Source organism: Coffea arabica, chromosome 6e (genome assembly GCF_036785885.1).
Source record: "Coffea arabica cultivar ET-39 chromosome 6e, Coffea Arabica ET-39 HiFi, whole genome shotgun sequence".
Taxonomy (NCBI): Eukaryota; Viridiplantae; Streptophyta; class Magnoliopsida; order Gentianales; family Rubiaceae; genus Coffea; species Coffea arabica.
In genome coordinates this window covers 34,179,688-34,201,736 of record NC_092321.1, presented here as the reverse complement: position 1 = coordinate 34,201,736, position 22,049 = coordinate 34,179,688, and the positions used below count along the sequence as shown (strand labels likewise).

The following is a 22,049-nucleotide window of genomic DNA, read 5'->3' as shown; positions in this document are numbered from 1 at the left end:
GGCTTTAATCTCCGAGAAACCCTAAAATAATCAAGATAAAACAATTATAGTTTGCACATCCACAAACCCCGTAAATGGAATGTATAAAAGAGGCTTGACTACATGTCGTACGCCTTTCCAGGTTAAGTACTAGTACAGAAGAATAAAAATATGACTTTTGAGTAAAAAGATAGCAGTTGGTCCTAGGGTTACAAACAACCCTCAAAACCCTTCATTTTTACTAAGATCAACTCAACTTGAATGAATCGCGTAGCCCTAAAATTTTGGACAGCATGCCCTCTGTATTTTGCTATATTCCAGCCATTTATGGCTTCATTGATTTTCCTCAAGTCAGTCCAATTTAACACATAAAAAATCTCAATACAATAGCCCTTCAACTAGGCTCAAGTTCATCCAAATACAAAAGCAAGTCTAGGAATGCGACTAGAAATCAAGTTTTAAGGACAAATGCTAAATAGCAGGTTTGACGTCTCTTAGCGGAACAAACACAACCGAAACTACACTTATCGGATTGGGGTGCAATTTATACCGTTTCAAAACTAAGATAAAGGCCTACAACTTTGATGAAGACCACTTAGTCCAGTTCGTAGTGTATCTAGGTCAAAATTTCAAATTACAGAACCAGCATCTCACAATCAGACTAGTTAACCGCACTATGATTAAATGACAATAACTCAGGCTACCGAAGTCCAATTGATGTGTATCTTATGGTGTTTCAAAGCCAAGAAATATACTTACATTTCTTATGAAGGCCTCCAAAGCTAAATCATGCATTTTCAGAGTCAAAAATTGAAATCCCCACGAAGACAGAAAACTGTCCGCGAAAATAGGGCTTATGGGCAGTCAAGGGTATTTCAGTCATTTCACATGCTACGGTACTCCGATCGAGATGAAATTTTACAGGAAGCTATAAAACATCATTTTCTACAACTTTCAAGTTTTGTTCTAAGCCTAATTTGGCCTCTAACCTGGTCAAACAGAACCGGGCAGAACAGAGCAAATTGGAGCCCTAAAACTGGAATTTTCGCATAAAATTGAATTTTTTCCGCAAACAATAGCAATTAGCACACAAGGGATCCATTTAACACAATTTAGATCCATCAATTCAAGGCCAACCATAGCCATCATATGAAAACAGAAAAAATTCCCAAAAAAAATCAGAAATTTAGCTAACTTCACTCTCATCCGTAAAATCACCTAGTTAGCTACCATAAGTCACCAATTGAACATTATTAGAACCAAAGAGTGAGTTCCAAGCAAAATACCTCAACTCCCCAAGAAAGGTAGTAGCTTAGGGGTTTTGCTTCCAAAACAACTCCACCAAGACCTTCAAACTCCCTTAGCAAGTCAATTTTTTGGACTAATTCAAGAGTTAATCAGTTGGATTTCAAGATTTATGCAAGAAATGGAAGATATAGTTGAAGCTTTCTTTTCTTTTCTCTCAAGGTGGAGTTCGGCCAAGGAGGTATGAAAATGAAGATGATTTGGGTCAAAATTGGAGTTTTAGTAAAGTGAAAGAAAAGTTAGGCAAGTCAACTTTGGACTAGGTAGTGACACTTGGCACTTTGTTGTTGCTTGAAGTTATTTTCTTGTCTCCCCATGGGTAATCAATCTAGGTAACCTCTAATTATCTCCTAACACCTAGGAATTAAATCCCTTTAGGCAAAATTTAATCTAATTGGCCGAATTTCTCTCACTTAACGCACTAGCGGGTCCCACGTCCTATATACATTCTTTATTTCTCATGAACTAACTTATACTAGAAAAATGTTTTAAAAACTATATTTACTTATAAAAATCTTTAAAAAAGCAATATAATAGGGTTTCATGAAGAAAATGCATGCAAGAAAAGAAAATAACAGATTATGAGATAAAGAAAATTTACCGGTTCTCACAGTTTTTATCTTGTTGAGCTTGGATTTTATCTCACGAACCTCGGCAGGCTTGAGATAAATTTACAGCAGGCACGGGTTCTTATCCCACTGATCGATGTTATGGCAGGCTCAGGTTTCATTCTACTAACCAATTTTACGGTAGGCGCGGGTTCTTATCCCACTGATCGATATTATAGCAGGCTCGAGTTTCATCCCACTGACCAATTTTACGGCAGGCCCGGTTTCTTATCCCACTGATCAATGTTATGGCAGGCTCGATTTTATCCCACTGAGCAATTTTAAGGCAGAATCGGGTTTTTATCCCACTGACTGACGTTATGGTAGGTTCGGATAATTTTACGGTAGGCTCGGATTTTTATTCCACTGACCGATGTTATGGCAGACTCGAGTTTTATCCCACTGACCCTTATATGTTTACATGTTTCAGTTCACGGCAGAATAACTACAGATAAGTATTTGGTGTCTACGTCTTTCTCTCGAGTCTCTTCGAAACTCAGACAAAGAGGGGCAAACAGTAGACACCAAAATTTTTATTCAATTTTAGCTTTATTATTTTCTATTATTTATTATTGTTTTATTTTATTTTAGATGTCTAAGTTTGCAAAATGATAGTTAGTGTTTGTTTTTTTATTTTAGTAAATTAAGGTTCATTATTTTTCTTTTTTAAAAAAAATATTTTTTGCATTAAATTTCTGAAAAAAGAAAATTCTCACAAAATTTGTTTTAATCTTTTTCAAATTCAATTGCTTCATAATAAAATGAAAATTTGTAAGGCAATCTCATTTAGGAATTTAACTTTTTTTTAGTTACTCTTAATTGGCTTTGAAAAGAAAAACAAGATAAAAAGAAAAACAAAAAATGGGTGGAACACATGCAAGAGGGTTAAGTGTATGAGGTGGACAATAGACAAGTGTCTCTATATTTTTTCTGACACCACAACACTAAGGAGTTAGGTGGCAAGGACACTTGTTAGAATAGGAAAAATCTGGACATTAAGAAAAAAACAAGCAAAGAAGGCTACGGGTACTGGAGGAAAGAAAAAAAAGAAAAGAAGACAAAGAGAAAGAACTGAGGGAAGAGCTTCGAGCTGGTTGGAGGAAAAAGAGTGAGGAAAAAGGAGGAAAAAGAAACCAAGGGAACTTAGGAAAATCTGGGAAAACAAAGAGGAGAGACTGAGAAGGTGACGGCTGAAGGGGAAGCAAAAAGAACAAGAGGGAATCGTGGACAAGCAAGAGAGAAAGGAGAGAAACTGGAAGTGAAAAAGCAAGAAAGAAAGGAAGAAAAGAGGGTTTCGGCAGAGAGCAAGGGAAGAAAGAAAAGAAGAAAAAGAAGAGGGGGAGAGAAAGAGGGGCTGCAGAGGATTTTAGAGGAAAAATCTGGAACCAAGAGGGAGAATAAGAGAGCTTCGGGTAGGGCAAGAAACAAAAGAGGAAGAAGAAAATGAGGGTTTCAGCTGAGGAGTTGCAGGGAAGAAGAAACAAGCAAGGGAGGAGAAAGAAAAAGAAGAAAACAAGAGGAAGAAAGAAGGAGGAGAGTCTGGGGAGATCAGAGAGGAAAACAAAAGGCAAAAGAAAGAAAAGCGAGAGAAAATCAGGGAAGGAAGAGAGAATTTTTCTGTTGGAAAATTTCCGATAATGCTGATGTCGCGCCCCATTTTTTAAAAGAAAAATAACTTGTTGATAAAAATGAATTTTGATTTATTTGAGTAAAAATGTATTTTTGATTAATTAGAGAATAAATAAAATAGGTCTAAATGGGACTTAAAAGTGCGACGATTTTGACCCAAAATAATAGTTTAAAAAGAATTTTTAATAAAAAATAGGAGTCGCCACTTGGTATTGAGTTAAGGTGTACCAAGTCACCTAAAATGAATTTTAAATAAAAAAAAAAGCAAAAAAACCCTTTTTAAACGACTCCAAGTCCTCGAAAATCAGAGAAATGTGTTCGGGAGTCACATTTGAAGAAAGGGAAGGCAAGGATAAAATCCAAGACACCCTTTCAACCTAACCAAGGCTAGTTGCGTGATCTAGTCAAAAATTTTCTTATTGTAACCTAAAAGTTTATCACATTTGGATGTACTATATGAATGCAAACCCTAGACCTAATGCATCGGGGTCAACATGTATTTTCAAATTTTAATTAGTGCAAATCGCATTAATTGCGATGTCCAAAGTGATTATTTGAAGAAGTCACGAATGTGCAAAATATGAGACTCGAAGGAAAATAAAAGAAAAGGAAAGAAAATAATGATATAGGAAAATACATGACCTAAAGGAATGCATCATAACGGGTGCGGGGAACTAATATTCGTGACTTTTAATTTTCCCTTTGATAGAGGGAATACAAGCGTGCTAAGGCTAGAAAGCCACACTTGTCCATATCCCATATTCAAAGGGTATTTTCTCTAATTTAATCAAGCAAATGTACGAATATACTCCTAAGTTTCCTTAAATGAAATGCAAGTCTAATATCATGTCTCACACATAGGGATAAGGAATATACATATGGGGAAGATGGAATAAGGGATATATATATAAAGGAAAATATGGGATAAGGGATATACGTTATAAGGAGGAAATGTCATGCAAAATGATAAAACCCTAAAAAGTGAAAAATATGCATGAAAATATAGTGATTGTGTCACACAAAAATGGTCTAATGCGCGAACAGTTCCTAAGGGTCTAGCATTAGACTAGTCCATGTCTCTATTTTCTCACTGGCGTTGGACTAGTGAGAAATCGAAAAAAGGAATCATAACAAGCGTTGGACTAGTGTAGAATCGGGAAAGGAGCCACAACTAGCGTTGAACTAGTGTGATGACGTCACACATTGATTATAACTAAATTAGTCATATAAAACATGATAAAGCAAGTAAACACATAGGATCACATAAACACAAAACACATAAACATGATATCTAGATGTAAGATTCTAAGAAAACGAGTAACATATAACACACAAACATGCAAACACATAAAGCAAATTAAGCAAATAAAGCTTTAACTATTACATTTGAGGGGCCCTAACTACAATCTAAAGGGGTAAAGAATGAAATAAATAATAGCCTAACTATTACAATTTTGGCATTTAATTGCCTTCCAAATAATTAAAAATTAAATTAAAATAAATACACAAAATTAACAAATAAAGTGGATAAAGAAATAAATAAAAACATGCAATTTCACACATAGAGTCACACAGGAGCACATAATATCAAGTAAATCAAAATAAAGGAGTAGAATGTACCTCCCTTGAATTGGTGACCAAATGAGATGAAAGATTTTCTTATTTATCCTCCAAAACAAATAAAAAAGGTCAAGGCGTCACTTTAATTAACAAATAATCATATGAAATAAACATGAAATTGAATCACTCAAAGCATCCAAATAAAATAAACAACCTATAGTCAACAAATTAAAACAAACAAGGACCCAATTGAAAGAATTTAAGAAGTTTGAGGGGTCAAGTCATTATTATTACAAATATTAAGGGGTTTAAATTAAAATAAAATAAAATAAAATAAAGAGATTAAGATGAAGCCTACCAAAATCAAATGCTAAACTTCACAAAATGAATGAAAACCCATTTGCTATAGTTAAACAACAAAATCCCGCAAAATTTCTTATTATTTTACTAAGAAACAAATCAAAACTATCAATCTATCAAAAAATTATTAAACCTCTAAATTTTATCCTAAAATTCCTAAACAATCTGTCCAAAAACACATTAAGACATACCAAAGAAAAAAAACCTTTTAAAGGAACAAAATTGATTAAGTTTTCCAATTTTCTGAGCCATATCAAAATAAAGGAAAACTTGAGGGGTTAAAATGCAATTTTTCTTTTGATTTGCATGCAAGCTACGAAGAAGAAGAGTTTCTGCAACTTTTCTTATGCTTTTAAACCTCAGCAACCTCATGCAGCGAGAAAAAACTTTAACAACAACAAGGATCGGCCTCCAAGTTCTCATTACATTTCATAAACTCATCATCAAGACACCATGTTATGCACACAAGAGAGAGGAAAATCTGGAATGAGGAAAAAGCTAGCAATTCTAGGTTCATTCAAGAAAAACTTTCCACCAGTTTCTGGGTTTTCATGCAGCACGGATGGAATCAAGATCCAAGCGAGTATCAAACTTTCAAGCCAAGACAACACCATTGCACGAACCCAAATCACATTCTTTACATCCCCAAGAGTTCTTAGACGCAGATTACAAGCACAAACATGGACCAAAAGTACAACTTTTTAGTTTATCAACTATACAGACTTCATATACACAAGAAGTGAGATGATTACATATGCCGATTACTAAACACAAGAGGTGTTCATGGCTTCTAAATTGGATTCACAGTTTCGGATACTCGTTAAATGAACAAAGGAGCCGACACCAAACCTATCAATAGCGCAACAACATCACAAAGTATAATCACAGTCATTGTCAACCACAGTCATGATCATTTATTCGAAAAAAATGCAGTCTGGACGAAGCCTTTTTGCTGCAAATTCCTGCTGTGAACTTGCAGTTCATCCCACACATGTATTTTCATACAAAAACTCAAACAAAACCCATTATTTCATCAATCTAAAACCGACAAAACTCCAACCCATTTAATTGACATGATCTCAACTATGGTGCACAACTCTGGAAGATCAAACAGAGAAGATTTGGATGAAGAAAACCGCAAAAGAAATTGGCTCTGACTTTTGAAAAAAACAGACCAAACCTGGGGACCAACAAGAAACGACAACTGTGTGGCCATGACATCAAGATCTAACATCTAACCATTTCTAATACTCTTTTAGTAAATCTTTAGCCATTAAAACACAGATCTTTGAATCAAAAGAGATCACAAAAAGGGGAACTAACAGATGAAGTATGCATTAACCGAGAAAACTCATGCGAGGGTTCACCGAACTTCATAGAAAGGGTTGAGTTGGCTAAATCAAGGTGTATTCGTTACCTGCGAGTAGTTGATAGACTGAATCGATGGTGAAGTGATGTGAAGTCAGTGGGCAAACTTCGTAAGTCTGGTGAAGCAAAAAAGTTAAGGTCTCGTCCAAAGCTCCTTCCCAAATTTCCCCAGGTTCCTCTCTAGTTTTTCCCTCTTTTGCTTTGGTTCCCCTGTCCAGAAACCCTCCTTGTTCAGCCGTTCCTCCCTCGCTCAGCCTCTCTCTCTCTCCCTTTCACTCTCCCGGTCTCTTCCTTGTTTCTTTCTTACTCCCTCAGCCGAAAGCTTTTCATACCCAGCTCCTTTCTTTTCCTCCACTACAAGAAATTTGATCTTTTGTAACAACATTCTCAGTGACAACAGAAAAGATTGTCACAGTTGACAAATTTAGTGACAACTTTTGATATTATCATAGTTGACCGAGAGTAGATTCATCATCAGTGACAACACGGGATTAATCGTTACAATATAGGTGGCGACCAACTGGCTGTGTGCCGGGAAATCACTATTGTGACGACTTGAAAAAATGTTGTCATTGAAATGGGCCCTATAGTGACTACTTACAATGTTATCACAATGTGGTTACTGGTTCAAAATTAGTGACAACAATTAGTCATCACTGTCTAAAGTAATTGTTCCTAACTCACTTTCATTAATTCTACTATACCACCCTAATTTTTTCAATATAGCCCCATATGTTGTAAATAAATTTTATTAATTCTATTATGACACCCTATCTTTTACATTTTAGTCCCGTATGTGGTAAACTAATTTCATTAACTCTACCATGATATCTTATCTTTTGCAATTTAGCCTCATGTGTAATAAATCAATTTCATTAATTCTATTATGGTACCCTATCATTTACAATTTAGCATATGTTTTTCATTAGTAAAATGAGGAATGTATTGTAATAAAAATGTATACACAATTTATAATTATTCCAAACTTAGTTAGTAGCTTGTTATGAAGGTAAAATAATATCATGGACTCCCTGCATTGGCAACACATGAAAAATTAGTGATTAGCATAGTATGAAAGTGATGACAAAGAACAGTAAAATTTAATGTGAAATTAAGTAAAATCCTCACAATTGCATGACCAGAGTATATTATTAATTACAATAGTCACATTGTTTATGGTGTATGAATCGGTACTTCTACCAAATACATTTAGTGTTTCATGCATATATTAGCAAACTATTTTAGTTATTTGATCAACTAAAGTGATTAAAAGATTTTTTTGAATCATAAACATATTTTTAATAAGTTTTTTTACTTTTTGAACATTATTTTTCATAGAGATCCAAAAAGATCCTATGTTAGTAAAAAAATATATCTAAAAACACTAAATTTTCATATTCTAAAGTTTTAATACAACAAATAAAGTTTTAATACAACTTGTGAGTTAAAAAAGCTCAAAACAATAAATAATCTTAGGCTTTGTTTGGATAGCAATTTTTCAAAGAAAAATTACTACATTTTCTATGAATATATTTTCCAATCATCTTTTTACCTTATATACATCAAATCGCTATAGAAATTTTTCTACAAAAAATCCAGAAAAATGCAATCCAAACGAGGCCTTAATTACACATAGATTGGGGAAAAAAAAAAGAGATATTAGGGAAGGCATAATTTTTGTAAAAAAAAAAAATGCATCAAATAATTTGGTCTTTTGTGGCTAAAAGCGTTAGTTTTTGTAGTTTGCTAAAATGGAAGCGGGAACTGAAAATTCAAGATGTAGAGAGCGGAAGAAGAAAATAAGACAGAACGACGTCGTTTTGGCAACTCTTAAACAAAAACACTCAAAACACTTGGAAAATTTTTAGACGACACTTCTTTCCCACTGTTGAAAGCTTCGAATAGTATCATCTTCTCCATCTCTTCTTATACTCAACTATCATTGAAATTATCCACCAAATCGCTTTAAATCACCATTTTCGTCCCTAATTTGAGCTGCCCAAAATATTTGGACAGCTTTATTGACCTCACAGAGAGCAAAAATCCCTAGATTAATGCAAACTTGCTCACTAGCACGAACACGGAAAATTGGCCTTGAATTTTGGGAGAAAGCTAGAGTTCGAAGATTAAATGTTGAGGAAAACAAGAGCTAGGGGAGTGAAGGCATAATTTGAGGTAAATAATCTCAATATTTTCGATATTTTTTGTCAAATACAGGTAGGGTAGACTGAATCTTGAATTTGTGGTCCCAATTTTCCACTTAAATCTTTCAATGGTGAGAGATTGAGAGAGTTGTGAGAGTGAAACGAAGTGAAAGAGAGGGTCTCCAGCTATTATCCCCTCTTCTTTCTTGAGTCATGCATTCTTGTTGAGGCCCAACTCAAACCCTTTTTTCTTTTAAAACTTCCAACTCAGTTTGTAAAGTCCACGTTAAACAATTCTTTGTGGAATTTTATGTCAACCCACTTGGCCGAAGTCCACTTTAAGCACTTCCATGCTATTAAGAGATGGTACTCGTGAAATGGTGAAAACTCGGTTGATTTGGGTGACTCGTGAAATGGTGAATGTGTTGGGAGCAGGATTTGATGGTTTATTGGTGGCACTTTTGGAGCAAATTGTTGGTGGTGATTTTAGCTGAGGAAATTTGTGGCTATATTTTGTTTTTGGTTAGTCTCTTTTAGGACAAATAGGATTGCTTATTGGAGGATGAACCTCTAGTTTTGACCGGTGCTTTTTGGAATTTCGAAAGGCAGAAACAGGGGAGATGCTTGCACCCATTGCTGTTTCACTGTTGATTTGAATGAACCTTGAGCAAAGTAGATTGTAGCAACCCGTGGCCTGATATGCATCACTCTGCAAATTTGAAGTCAGGGGATGCATAAGAAGCCATTATTGTCACTCATCAGCTGATAGTAAATGAAACTCATTTGAAAAGAACAAATCTTTGAGCAACTTATAGTCCTATAGGTAAAAAGCCTTGTGTTGTTGTCATCATAAAGGTCCGGGCTTACCTGTTAGAAATCACATGCACCTTTCAATTAGGCTAAAATAGTGCAAAACGAATATTAAAAGTATCTTGATGTTTTACATCAATATCACCACACAAGCATTTCCTTAGTAGCACGTGTCATGTAGAAATTGAAATGGTTTTAGTAAAAAATATCATATTTGCCAGCCCACTTCAATGCTGTTAAGATCTTTACTAAAAGAACCACCCAATATCCATAGTTGAGACAAGCTGAACTAGAGGTTCATTTTTTGGCTGATCATTGTAGGCTTTTCTTTGTTTCTCCTTTATATAACACTACTGTTGTACATTTGAGAGGGTTCCTCAAATTACAGATAAAGCTTTCTATACCTAAATTTCTGCTAAAAGTGTTCCTTGTCAGTCTTGGTTCTTAGGTGTCAATTGTTTAGATGTTGAGCAACTTTGCATGCTTTGTTTAAGCCGTTTAGCGCTTTTTTTGTTGGTACTCTCTTTTCCTTTCATTTCATCAGCTGCTTTGCTTTCATTTCAGTGATATAGTTTGCACGTTGTGCATGTATTAAAGTATATATACTTTCTCTATTTCGCTGCTCTAATTTCCAATTGTTGTGTGCCAAGTTTGAAGACTATTGGTAAGTTGCTCTCTTATTTATTCTTTATTGTTGTTTCCTTTGCATTTGTCTATTCATTGTTTTCATTTGGCTGCCCATTCCTTTGCTGACATTTGTGTGTCAGTTATTGGATACATGGAGCTAGTTTTGTATGAAAAATTTTGGTTGCGTGTTATGGTCTCCTGTAACTGCTTGTTTTTATGAAATTGTGTTGTCTTTAGTGTGTGTCTATGGAGTTGCATGTTAGAGCAACACGAAAGTATGGGTGATTAGCTCAGGGCCTTAGTAACAGCGAATAAATTGGTGTACTTATAGCAGATATTTAGTTGTACAAATCTTCAACCCAATTTCATACATTAACGGTTTTCCACTCTTGATGGTTATGCCCTCCTTGGATATTACCATTATCTAATAATCTAGTAATTTGGTAATGCCAGAATAAAAAGTATTACTCCACAACATGCCCACTGTTTAGCAGTGTGAAAAGAATCCAATCCATGGCCACTGCAAGATACAATAGATTGGTCTGGTTTTTATTTACTACTTGTATTTTATACACACACATAACAGATGAAGGTGGCACTTGCATTAAATTTGGTTTAGTGATAAGACTTGGCTACAAATCGAATGAAATTCACTGCTGCAGAACAAATATACAGTAAAGCTTAGGTCCCCCAAAGGCCAAACCGATGAGATTTGTAACAAAGCCCACTCTTACCACGAGAGAAAGAAAGCAGAACCTTGGTTCGCACTGCACAATGTGGTAAGTTTTGACCTTATTAAATTCAATTATGCATTTTTCTTCTTGTGGCATTTTTTGCTTGGAGATGCATAAGTATCTTGTTGCATATTTCGTTAGGAGATGATAAGCATAGTTCAGGAACGAATAATTGGCTAATGTTTGGCAATTGAGGAATATGTATTGAAATGCTCATGACTAATTAAGTAGAATTGATTGGTTTGGAAACCGTTCTTTTCTTAATGAAGTTCGGTGAGTTCATGATGCCTCCTTAAAGCATGTCATTCTTAGGCTCTCACTCCAAGTCAAAGTATGCATTCTTAATTTTTTTAGCTTTCTAGCTCTTTGGATTATTTCTTCTCCCAGAATATTTTAAAGCCTTTTTAGTGGATGCCAAACCTTAACTATTTTCATCTCTCATTAGTCAGTGGGCTGATGATAATTATCCTATTCCTGAGAAAGTTGTTTCTTGGGATTAGGATAAGTCATAAGTAAACAAGCTAATTATATCAGGTAATCAGCTTGTAGGGCTCTTCCTTTTTGACCCTCTAATTCTTCCCCCTCAACTTCTTCATGATCCCACAGTTCTTGCTCTTGCTGAGGCCTTCGGGAAGTTCAATGAAGTTTTTTCTCCTCGTCTGTCTCCAAATCTACTTTTTACTGCTTGATAATGTCCCCAATTAGTGCAAGATTTGCTATAGGTTCTGCAGATTGCAGCACTTAATTGAGATTGAAACTTTTTGTATAATTTGCTTTGTCTTGATTGGAGGAGGACAAAACAATTAATGTTCTTAAGAATTACTGAGTTGATTAACTAATTTTGACGAAAGACGTGCACTGTTGTACGTGGTATAGATCATTTCCCAGTTTGTCATGTTTCAAGGCTCTTAGTATTTCAGGTCACATTTGCTCTAGTTGATGATTCTTAGCAATTTTACATTCATGTAACTATTAACTCGCTCGGATGCTTATCAACTTAACTGTGCCTTCAAAACGTTAACGTTCCATTGACTTTTGCAGCAACTGCAGTTATTCTATTCTTTTCCAATGTTCAAGTAACCCTCATATGCGCTCTTAGCGTAAGTTATGCAGGTAAGGCATTAGTTCTTCTGCTTAGTGATTTTTGTACTCAAACTGCTTTTTCCTTTTATGAAACAGAACTTTGTAGGGACTCCAACATCTGATCCCCTCCTTAATATTATTGCAGTCTTGGTTTTGCATGCTTCGTTCAGAAAACAATCTACGCGAAGTGACAGAAACAGGAGGAGCAGTAAAAGATGAGGAGAAACAATGAAGTGTTGAAGATTACTGTCAGTACATTGTAGCTGGCCAGACTGCCCAGACCATATCTGCTTGCTGAACCTATTAGCTATATGTCCTGCAGATACTAGTGTCCAATTTTATCAAATCACAAACTAGGTTCGATTCATCTGTTCTTTTCTACCTCTCTCTTCTCACGGGTACTCAGTTATCGACTAGTTTATATTTTGGGAAGGATATGTATTGGCCATTACTAGAACTGATTATGTGGGATTTGGGACCCAACATTTGTGATTCACTTTTGTTTTGATTAATTTATAGATGTGTTATGCCCAAATATATGAATTTGCGGCATATATTCTACATTGATTTTGCCTTTTGTCAAATTGAATGTTCTACTAAAATTGTTGCAAATGCCAAGACAATGCTATATTTGTAATGAACAATTGTAGCTGACAAAATTGTAAGTTCGCTAAGTGACGACTATTCTTGTCACTGAATACAAGGAATGATAGTGACAAGTTCAAGTCATCACTGTAGAGTTCAAATTTGTGACGACTTTTGCTATGTTTTATGACAAAAAAATAAGTGAAATAGTGACAAGAAAATTCGTCACAAAATGATAACCATTAGTGACGATTTAGTCTTCGTCATTAAATAACAAGATTTAGTGACAACTTTAAAAGGGTTGTTACACGTGCCCATTTGTGACATAGAATTAGTGATAACCATGTGACAATGGAAAAAGTCGTCATTATACTCATATAATGACGACTTTTTTATTTTTAGTGATGACTTTTTATTATCAAAAAAGGCCAAATTTCTTGTAGTGCTCTCTCTAGCTCTCTTGTTACTCCATCTTTTTCCTCAGCCTGTAGCTACCTCTCTTCCTTTTTCTTTGCTTGGTTTCACACAACTTCCCACGGTTCTCTTTCTTTCCTTTCTTCCCTCAGTTTTTTGTTTTCCTCCCTTCCTTGGTTCTTTCCCGTAGCCCTAGCTCTTCCTTCTCAGCCATCAAACTCCTTCCTTTCTTCTTTTTTCCTACTGGTTTCCTCCCTCCTTTGTTCAGCTGTCCGAGATTTTCTTCCTTGCTTCACTCTTACCCCTCTCCTGTCTCTCAGTTTTTCCCTCTGGTTTCTTGTCGTCGCCCCTTTCTTTCCTGTTTCCTTTGCCTTTTGCTTCCCTCCAACTCACCTTCTGTTTTCCTTCACCCTTTCTTCACTCAGCCGAAGACTCTCCACCCAAGCTCTCTTAGGTTTTCTCTCTACATATCTCAGTTTTCTCAGCCCCGGCAAACCCTAGCCGCCAACCCTTTTCTTTTGTATTTTCTTTTTGTTGTTTTTTTTTCTTCCAAATTATCCTAGGCCTCCAAGTGTCCCAAACACCTCACCTTCTAGGTGTTGTGTTGTCAAAGAAATAAAGGGACACTTGTCCCTATTGTGTGATAGCCCCACCTCCCACTAAGCCGAACCAGAGGGTTCGGCGGGCCGCCTGCCCAACTCTCGCCGGAACTCAGTCGTTCACTACAATGCTCAAATGAATTACAAGAATAAACCTCAAATATTACAGTATAAATCTCCAATATACATCAAATTCTCCAAAAATTACATGTCATAAGCGAAGCGGAAACAATTCTCAACTATACATAAAATGATTCCAAATAAGCCATCCAGTCACGTGAAGAAGCACTACATGTCCTTCCTTCGCTTTGAGTCCTGTGGAGGGGAATAAAATATTTTTGGGGTGAACTAGAAACTCAGCGAGTAACCGGTAAAATCAGTAATCAAATCGGTTTGACAATAGTTCATTTCAATGATGTCACAAATCAATGATGGAGTATCAATAATTCAAGAAACATTTACAATGGAAAGCGATAGTAACATTCATTAAAAGGATACGGTCCACATGGAGCTATTCATTTGTTCGTTCGTTCCCCTGACATTTCCACTTATTCCTCCAATTGTTTAAAAATACATTTTTGTAAGTAGAATCCCTCATTCATCCTTTTGTTCGTTCATCCCTTTTCCGGACGTTGACCAGACTCCACCCATCCGGACGTAGCCGGACTACAAAGGTAATACTCGAGTATAACAAATTCACCCAGGGTCACCATATCGCCTGACCGAGTCCGCTTCTGGATCAAGTTGATCGGTAACGAAGGGCAGGGCCCAATTCAGCCAAACGGCTTACATTCATGCGCAACTAGCATTTAATCATTAATCATGAAAATTTCACATTTATTTAGGTCGAGTGCGATAAAGTATACACTCGCCCAGAAAACTCGTTTTAACAATCATTGAAAGCACTTAACACATTATCAATCCATAATAATAAGCCAATAAGTCAAGGAAATATCAAACAAGGAACACTCTCATATAAGCAAGCATGATATGCAAGAAAACAGTGCAAAAGTAACTTTGGAAACAGTTCAAAAGTAAATAATGCAAGAAACGTTTCACAAGTACTTTGGAAATAGTTTAGGGTCACTCACCTCCACGGCTCAGAAATCATCCAGCATATAACATTGCCTTGCTCAAATCCAAGTCTTAGATCACAAACTCAATGCAAACAAATCCCTTCAAAGTTCGGACAGCACTTCCCCTGAATTTGTTAACTTTTCCAGCCATCATGGCTTCATTATTTCCTCAGCCAGTCCCAAAGGTACACACACAACAACAAGTTCATCCAATAGCCATTCAGCAAGCTCTAAGTAGTACTAGTACAAGTCAAGCTAGGGAAAAGTCCAGAAATGAAAGTTAAGCTCAAAACCAGAAAAACAGTTTTGACGTCATTTTGCGGTAATGGTACCAAAGGCGCTACGATTGTCGGATGAAGGTGAAAGATACACCGTTTCGAAGCTAAGAGATAGGGCTACAATATTACAGAAGGTCACTCAACCCAGTTTCGAGTGTAACTAGATCAAAAATGCAAGATACTATACTAGAATCACAAAAATAGATTCACAGAACGCATTCTAGCGGAAACATCATAACTCAGGCTCTCCAAGTCCAAATCCAGAAATTCCAAAACCAGATAAAAGCTAAGAAACAGGGATAAATTTCATCAGAAGGCCTCAACAACCAATTCGGAAGCAATTCCAGCCAAAACAACCAATTACAGGCGCAATTCTTACATTCGGGTAAAACCAGAACAGCAATAGTAATTTCGACTTTTCTCATTCTACACTACTCCTATTGACTTGAAATTTTGTAGGCACCTCTAAAATGTAATTCCCTACAACTTTCATGTTTTAAGCCAAGGCCAATTCGGCCTCTATCTATGAGCTATAAATTCGGGCAGAATGTAAACATTAGAACCCTAATTTTTCCAGATTTCTTCCAAAACAGAAATTGCTTGCAATTTACCACTTTTTCCACCTTCTAGCTTCCTTAAATATCATTTCCAATCATCATACATGACCACATAATCATATCCATATGAAAACAGAAAAATCCCCAATAATTATAAAACTTCACCAATTCAACCAAAATCAAGATATAATCCATAAAATTGCATCTTATACCACCACCAATCATGAATTGAACATCATTAGAGGAAGGAGAGGGGTCCTTCACAACTCACCTTAGCAATACAAGAGATAGAGCAACTAGTCACCTTAACTTCCCAAACAACTTCACAACCAAGCTCAACTCCACCAAACTAAGAGGTTTTATGGAGTAATTGGAAGATTAATCGGTTTAATTGAAAGATTGGGCAAGATTGGAGACTAGAAAATTGAGAGCTTTTCTTTCTTTCTTTAAGGAAGAAAGTCGGCCGAGGTAAGAAATGAAGATGATTTTGGCCAATTTTTGGTATTTATTTGGTAAAGGTAAAGGTAAAGTTCAAAGGTCAAAGTCAAGAGTAAATTAGATGGTGACACTTGTCACCTTTAGGTTTAAAACTTATCTTTTTGTCTCTCCAATACAAATATCTTAACACTTTGTAAAATAATATCACTTAATACAAAATTTCAACAAGTTGTCAAAAATATAATGCATTTACCGCACTTGCGGGTCCCACGTCCAAAATACGCTCTTAATTTCTCAAAAACTAACCGATACTAGAAAAATCATTTTAAAACTATCTTTGCTCATAAACTTTATCTGGGGAATTTTTTTAATAAAGAAAATGTAGAAAAGGCGGGCGATTAAATAAAATAAACCCTAAAAAATTTCTTTCGGGGCGTCACATATTGCATGTGCCCCACTTGGCTACTATCCCCCTAATACACTTGTCTTCTTATTTTATTTATTTATTATGTTTTCCAAAGACAATTTAAGTAATAAAAAAAACATTAATTCCTCATTGCTCAATTTTATTTATCTTAAAAAATGAATTAAAAAGGTTTAAAGACAAATTTTTTAATTTTTGTGAGAAATTTTCCTTTTTTAGAAATTTAATGCAAAAATATCTTAAAAATAAAAATTGTGAACCTAATTTATAAAAATAAGAAAAAATACATACTAATTATCATTTAATCAATACAATAAAACAAAAATAAAAATAAAAATAGAACTAACATTGAATTAAATAAATGAAATTTTTGGTGTCTACAGCTGATCATCCAGCCTTCTTGAGCAAAGATTTTCTTCGTCAATTTGGTGTCATTCACCAAGCCGTTGATTGCTGCATACTGTCCGATGTCAGGAGAGCAATTCTTATTCAAAAATCCCGGAGAAAAAACATCAGGAAAACCATCAAATTTGACCCTGAATTGGCTAATCCCGTTTCCCTGTTACATGTCAAAAGCTACAACAAATCAACTCCAACAACTCTTCCGTGTGCTTTCCTGTTTGGATTTCGATTCGAAAAAAAGCTTCCTCAGGTATCATTCCAAAATAATGTCCCAACTCATTTCACTTTTATTTGCTTTCTTGTTCCTGGGCCTTGTTTTTTTTTAGTTTTCTTGCTATTTTTCTTTTTTCGTAACCTGCAATCTGTCCATTTGTTTTGCAATCTATCTTGTCAGAACTCATTTGCATGATATTGGGATGGATTTTGTCTGTAATTTGGGTATATAAGTCACAGGCATTTGGGCTTGAACTCTTGAGAAAATGGCCGCAAAGTTGAGGTAGAAAAATTGCAGCAAAAAGAAACCCAACGAAGAAGATGAAGTCTTCGACTAGGCTTCATGAACATTTCCAAAAATTTCACTTTAACCCCTAGTTTTCTAAGTAATTCTGTTGTGGCCCAGAAAATTGAAAATATCAATCAATCTTGTCCCTTTAAAATGTTATTTTTCTTTGGTATTTTTTAATGTGATTTTTGGACAGATTATTTGTGAATTTTAGGATGAAATTTGAGGGTTAATAATTTTTGATAGATTTATAGTTTTTTATTTGGATTTTTGTACAAATGGTTTAGATTTGAGTAATATTTTGTTTGGGGTTTGGTGAGAGGATTTTGATTTATTTTTGTGAATTTTAGCATTGGTTTTGGTAGGCTTCATCTTAAGCCCTTAATTTTATTTTATTTTAATTTAGATCCTTAATATTTATAATAATAATAATTTGACCCCCTCAAACTTCTTTAATTCTTCCAATCAAGTCCCCACTTGTTTTAAATTGCTTGAATATGGGTTGTTTACTTTAATTTAAATACTTTAATTGATTCAATTTCATGTTATTTCCATCTCTTATGATTATTTGTTAATTAAAGTGGTACCTTAACCATTATCTTTGTGTTGGAGGGTAAATAAGAGAAAATTCATTTCATGTGGTCACAAATTCAAAGGAGGTACACTCTACTCCTTTATTTTGATTTTACTTGATCATACGTGCTCCTATGGGACTTTATGTGTGTAATTGCATGCTTTTTTGAATTTTTTTTATTTCATCTATTTATTTATTCATTTCATTTGTTTTAATTTTGTATATTTATTTTAATTTAATTTTTAGTTATTTGAGAGGCATTTAATTGTCAAATTGTAATAATTAGGTTATCATTTCATTTCATTCTTTCCCCTTTTAGATTGTAGTTACGACCCCTAAATGTAATGATTAGGTCTTTATTCGCTTTCATTTGTTTATGTGTTTGCATGCTTGTGTGATTTATGTGTTTACTCGCTTTCCTAGGGTCTTTGCATCTAGATATCATGCTTATGTTCTATGTGCTATATGTGATTTATGTGTTTATTTGCTTTTATTATGTTTCATATGATTTATTTGATTATAATAAACGCATGACGTCACCACACTAGTCCAACGCTAGTTGTGACCCTTTTTTCCGATTCCACACTAGTCCAACGCTAGTTATGGCCCTTTTTTTAATTTCTCACTAGTCCAACGCTAGTGAGAACTTATAGACATGGGTTAGTCCAACGCTAGACCCCTCGGAACCGACCATGCGCTAGATCATGTTTGCGTGACAAATCACTACATTTCATGCATGTTTTCTACTTTTTAGGATCCTTACCATTTTTGCATGATATTTTCCTTATATATATATTCCTTATCCCTACGTGTGAGATATGACATTAGACTTGCATTTTCATTTAAGGAAAATTAGAAATAGGTTAAATCATTTGCTTGATTAGATTAGGAAATAACTCTTTAAATATGGGATATGGACGAGTATAGCTTATTAGTCTTAGCACGCTCGTATTCCCTCTATAAAAGGGAAAATTAAGTCACGAATCTTAGTTCCCCGCACCCGTTATGATGCATTCCTATAGGTCATGTATATTTGTATATTATTATTTTCTTTTCTTTTCTTCGAGTCTCATATTTTGCATATTCGTAACCTCTTCAAAAAGTCACTTTTGGGCGTCGCAATTAATGCGATTTGCACCAACTAAAATCCGAAGAGACATATTGACCCTTTCGATAACCATTAGATCTAGATTTGCATTCATATAATAATATTCAAAAGTGATAAGTTTTTAGGTTAAATTAAGAAAATTTTTTACTAAATCACGCAACTAGTCTTGGCTAGGTTGAAAGGGTGCCTTGGATTTTATCCTTGTCTTCCTTTCTTCAACTGTGATTCTCGAACTTTTCTCTGATTTTTGAAGACTTGGAGTCGTTTAAAAAGGGTTTTCTCTTTTTTTTATTTATTTATTTTGAAATTCATTTTTAGGTGACTTGGTACACCTTAACTCAATACCAAGTGGCGACTCCTATATTTTCTTAAAACCCTTTTTAAACTATTATTTTGAGCCAAAATCGTCGCACTTTTTGAGTCCCATTTTAGGCCCTTTTTCTTTATTTATTTTCTAAAAATCAAAAACTCATTTTTCACTCAAAATTAATCAAAATTCATTTTATATAAACTCGTAATTTTATTTTTCATTAAAAATTGGGCGCGACAATTCCTGCATCAGTCCAAAAGATATTCGTTATCTGTTGTTCACATTCCAGCTGTACGGCATGAAAAAAGGATGGATTCTTGAGTTTTTACTCTTGAAAATAATTCAGCATGCTACCTGCTTCTCCATATTTCAAGTTCCTTTCCCGTCTCGTACGAAGGTATCATTTAAGGTCATCCCAAGTATATCCCACATTACCCATCCCACCTATCTCCTTTCCCATAAACTCATGGCTCTGTTTCAATGAAAGCCCAGCATCCTCGCTTATTTCAACTTGGAATCCTTGAGCCTCACTCACTTTTCTTTGTGATGGCATCATGTGCGAACATTGAGCAATGTGCAACTCATGGTTATACTCTAAGACAAGGTCATGCACACGGTACTTCATTGTCCCTCTAAGCAACACGATAACCATTTTAGCTCCACACCTTGTTTTCGTCAGCACTCGTGTCCTCTTTGGCATCACATCACTTTCGTACTTGCGCGTCACACCTTCCTTGCAGCAACTATATCTCCTAGACGTGGTCACACCGTCTTTGTCTTTATTTAGATAGTCTTTGTGTACACTAAAACCCATTTTAAAGGCATATTTGTTGTAAAACTTGTACGCATCCTCTTCACTGTTGAACTCCATTTCTAAATTAAGGGTCCTATCTTCTGCCAATTTGCTTCAATCCATTACTTCTACTCCTATTAATTATGCATTAAACACCCTAATTTGCAACACTTCATGAGTATTATGTACATAAACGACAATATAAATATATATTACCGTTCATAATGTGTTATGAATCACACATTACGCATATACCAAATCCTATTATTACGCTTATCAACATGATTAATGATTCACATCACTTTACTTTTACTCTAAGACAACGGCATTATCTATGTACAAATACAACTCCATGTACACTAAGTTATATGGACTGTAATGTGCCGGTTACATGATGTAAGCCTATTTAAATTGTATGTACATCCATTCTGGTAATTATATTTAGATTCTAGGTTCCTTAACTCACTAGACCTTATGTCATTCGTTAATGACAACTGCCTAAGCCAACTCCGCATTTTCTACTATTTCTACATATGAGGGCCAAACAAACATTTTCTACTTATTGTAATATATAAATTACATCATGTAATTTACTTACAACACCAGGTACACCCATTTATTATTCACATATATGTCTTTTCCTCTGTTTCACCTCATTCAACTCTACACCTCCATTTTATACACACTGCATGGTCAAGAGATGGGCAAACTAAGATTGCGTGATGAGTATGGACCAACTACTGGATGCACAATGATTCATATCAATTGTAATACGGTGACTATAACCTATAACTAATTTACAACAGGATGTACATTCATTCACTTGTTAAATGTGACTTTGTTTCTCTCATCTTTCCCTAATTCTGCTCGACGCTTTACTTGAATACATACCCCTGAGTTTTCGGATAACTACTATCCCATTATAGTCCATCACTGAAAAGCTGAATGCTTACACACACACACATACGGTACAACTTCACTATTCTTCTATCATCTTTATATTATGTCTTTAGTGACTCTAATTTTATCCTTCACTTAACAGATGTGCATTGGGTGACAAATTGTGAGGACCGTAAATTTTTCTAATTTTATCTTATTTATTTTATTTCTTCACGTGTATTTTTCTTCATTATACCCTACTATTTCAATTTTCCAAAGATTTTATAAGTGAATAGAATTTTTAAATCATTTTCCTAGTTTAAGTTAGTTCATGATCAAGTTATAAGTGTATTATAAGTTATAAGTGTATTATAAGTGAATTTTTAAATCATTTAAGTTAGTTCATTATTTATAAGTGTATTATTGACGTGGGACCCGCTAATGCAGTAAATGCGATATATTTTTGACAACTTGTTGGAGTTTTGTATCAAGTGATATTATTTTACAAGGTGTTAGGATACAATTAGAGGTTCACTAGATAAATTACCATTGATAGATAAAGGATGAGAATGAAACCCTAAGGTGCCATTTGTTACAAAATCATTGGAAGTTGGACTTGCCTAACTTTCTTACCTTTACTAAATACCAAAAATTTGACCAAAATTTCTCAATTTCTTCTTCCTTCTTGGCCGACCACATTGAGAGAGAAAAGAGAGAAAACCTTTCATTTTGCCACTTCAATTCTTGTCCAAATCTTGAGTTCCAACCATTAACATCTCAAGTCACTCCATAAAAACTCTTTGCTAGGAAGGATTAAAGTGGTTGGTGGAGTTGTTTTGAAGGAGGAACTCCTAAGCTACTACCTTTCTTGAGGTGTCAAGGTATTTTGCTTGGAAACTCACT

General features: G+C 34.9%; 1 protein-coding gene and 1 long non-coding RNA gene across 2 annotated transcripts; one reads left to right on the top strand and one right to left on the bottom strand.

Annotated features, from left to right (window-relative positions):
* Nucleotides 1–8,675: 8,675 nt before the first annotated feature.
* LOC113695328 (uncharacterized) lies at nt 8,676–12,770 on the top strand. The gene is made up of 4 exons (XR_003449564.2): nt 8,676–8,984; nt 11,053–11,169; nt 12,166–12,237; nt 12,353–12,770. It is a non-coding gene; the product is annotated as an uncharacterized lncRNA (long non-coding RNA).
* A 7,104-nt stretch (nt 12,771–19,874) lies between these two features.
* Nucleotides 19,875–20,345, bottom strand: LOC113696730 (protein FAR1-RELATED SEQUENCE 5-like). Its single transcript, XM_027216111.1, has one exon. It carries the CDS (start codon nt 20,343–20,345, stop codon nt 19,875–19,877), a length of 471 nt encoding a protein of 156 aa, XP_027071912.1.
* Between the last annotated feature and the right edge of the window lie 1,704 nt (nt 20,346–22,049).

Excerpts from the sequence above, each read along its gene's own strand:
- LOC113696730 (XM_027216111.1), bottom strand. The coding sequence starts at position 20,345 with ATGGAGTTCAACAGTGAAGAGGATGCGTACAAGTTTTACAACAAATAT.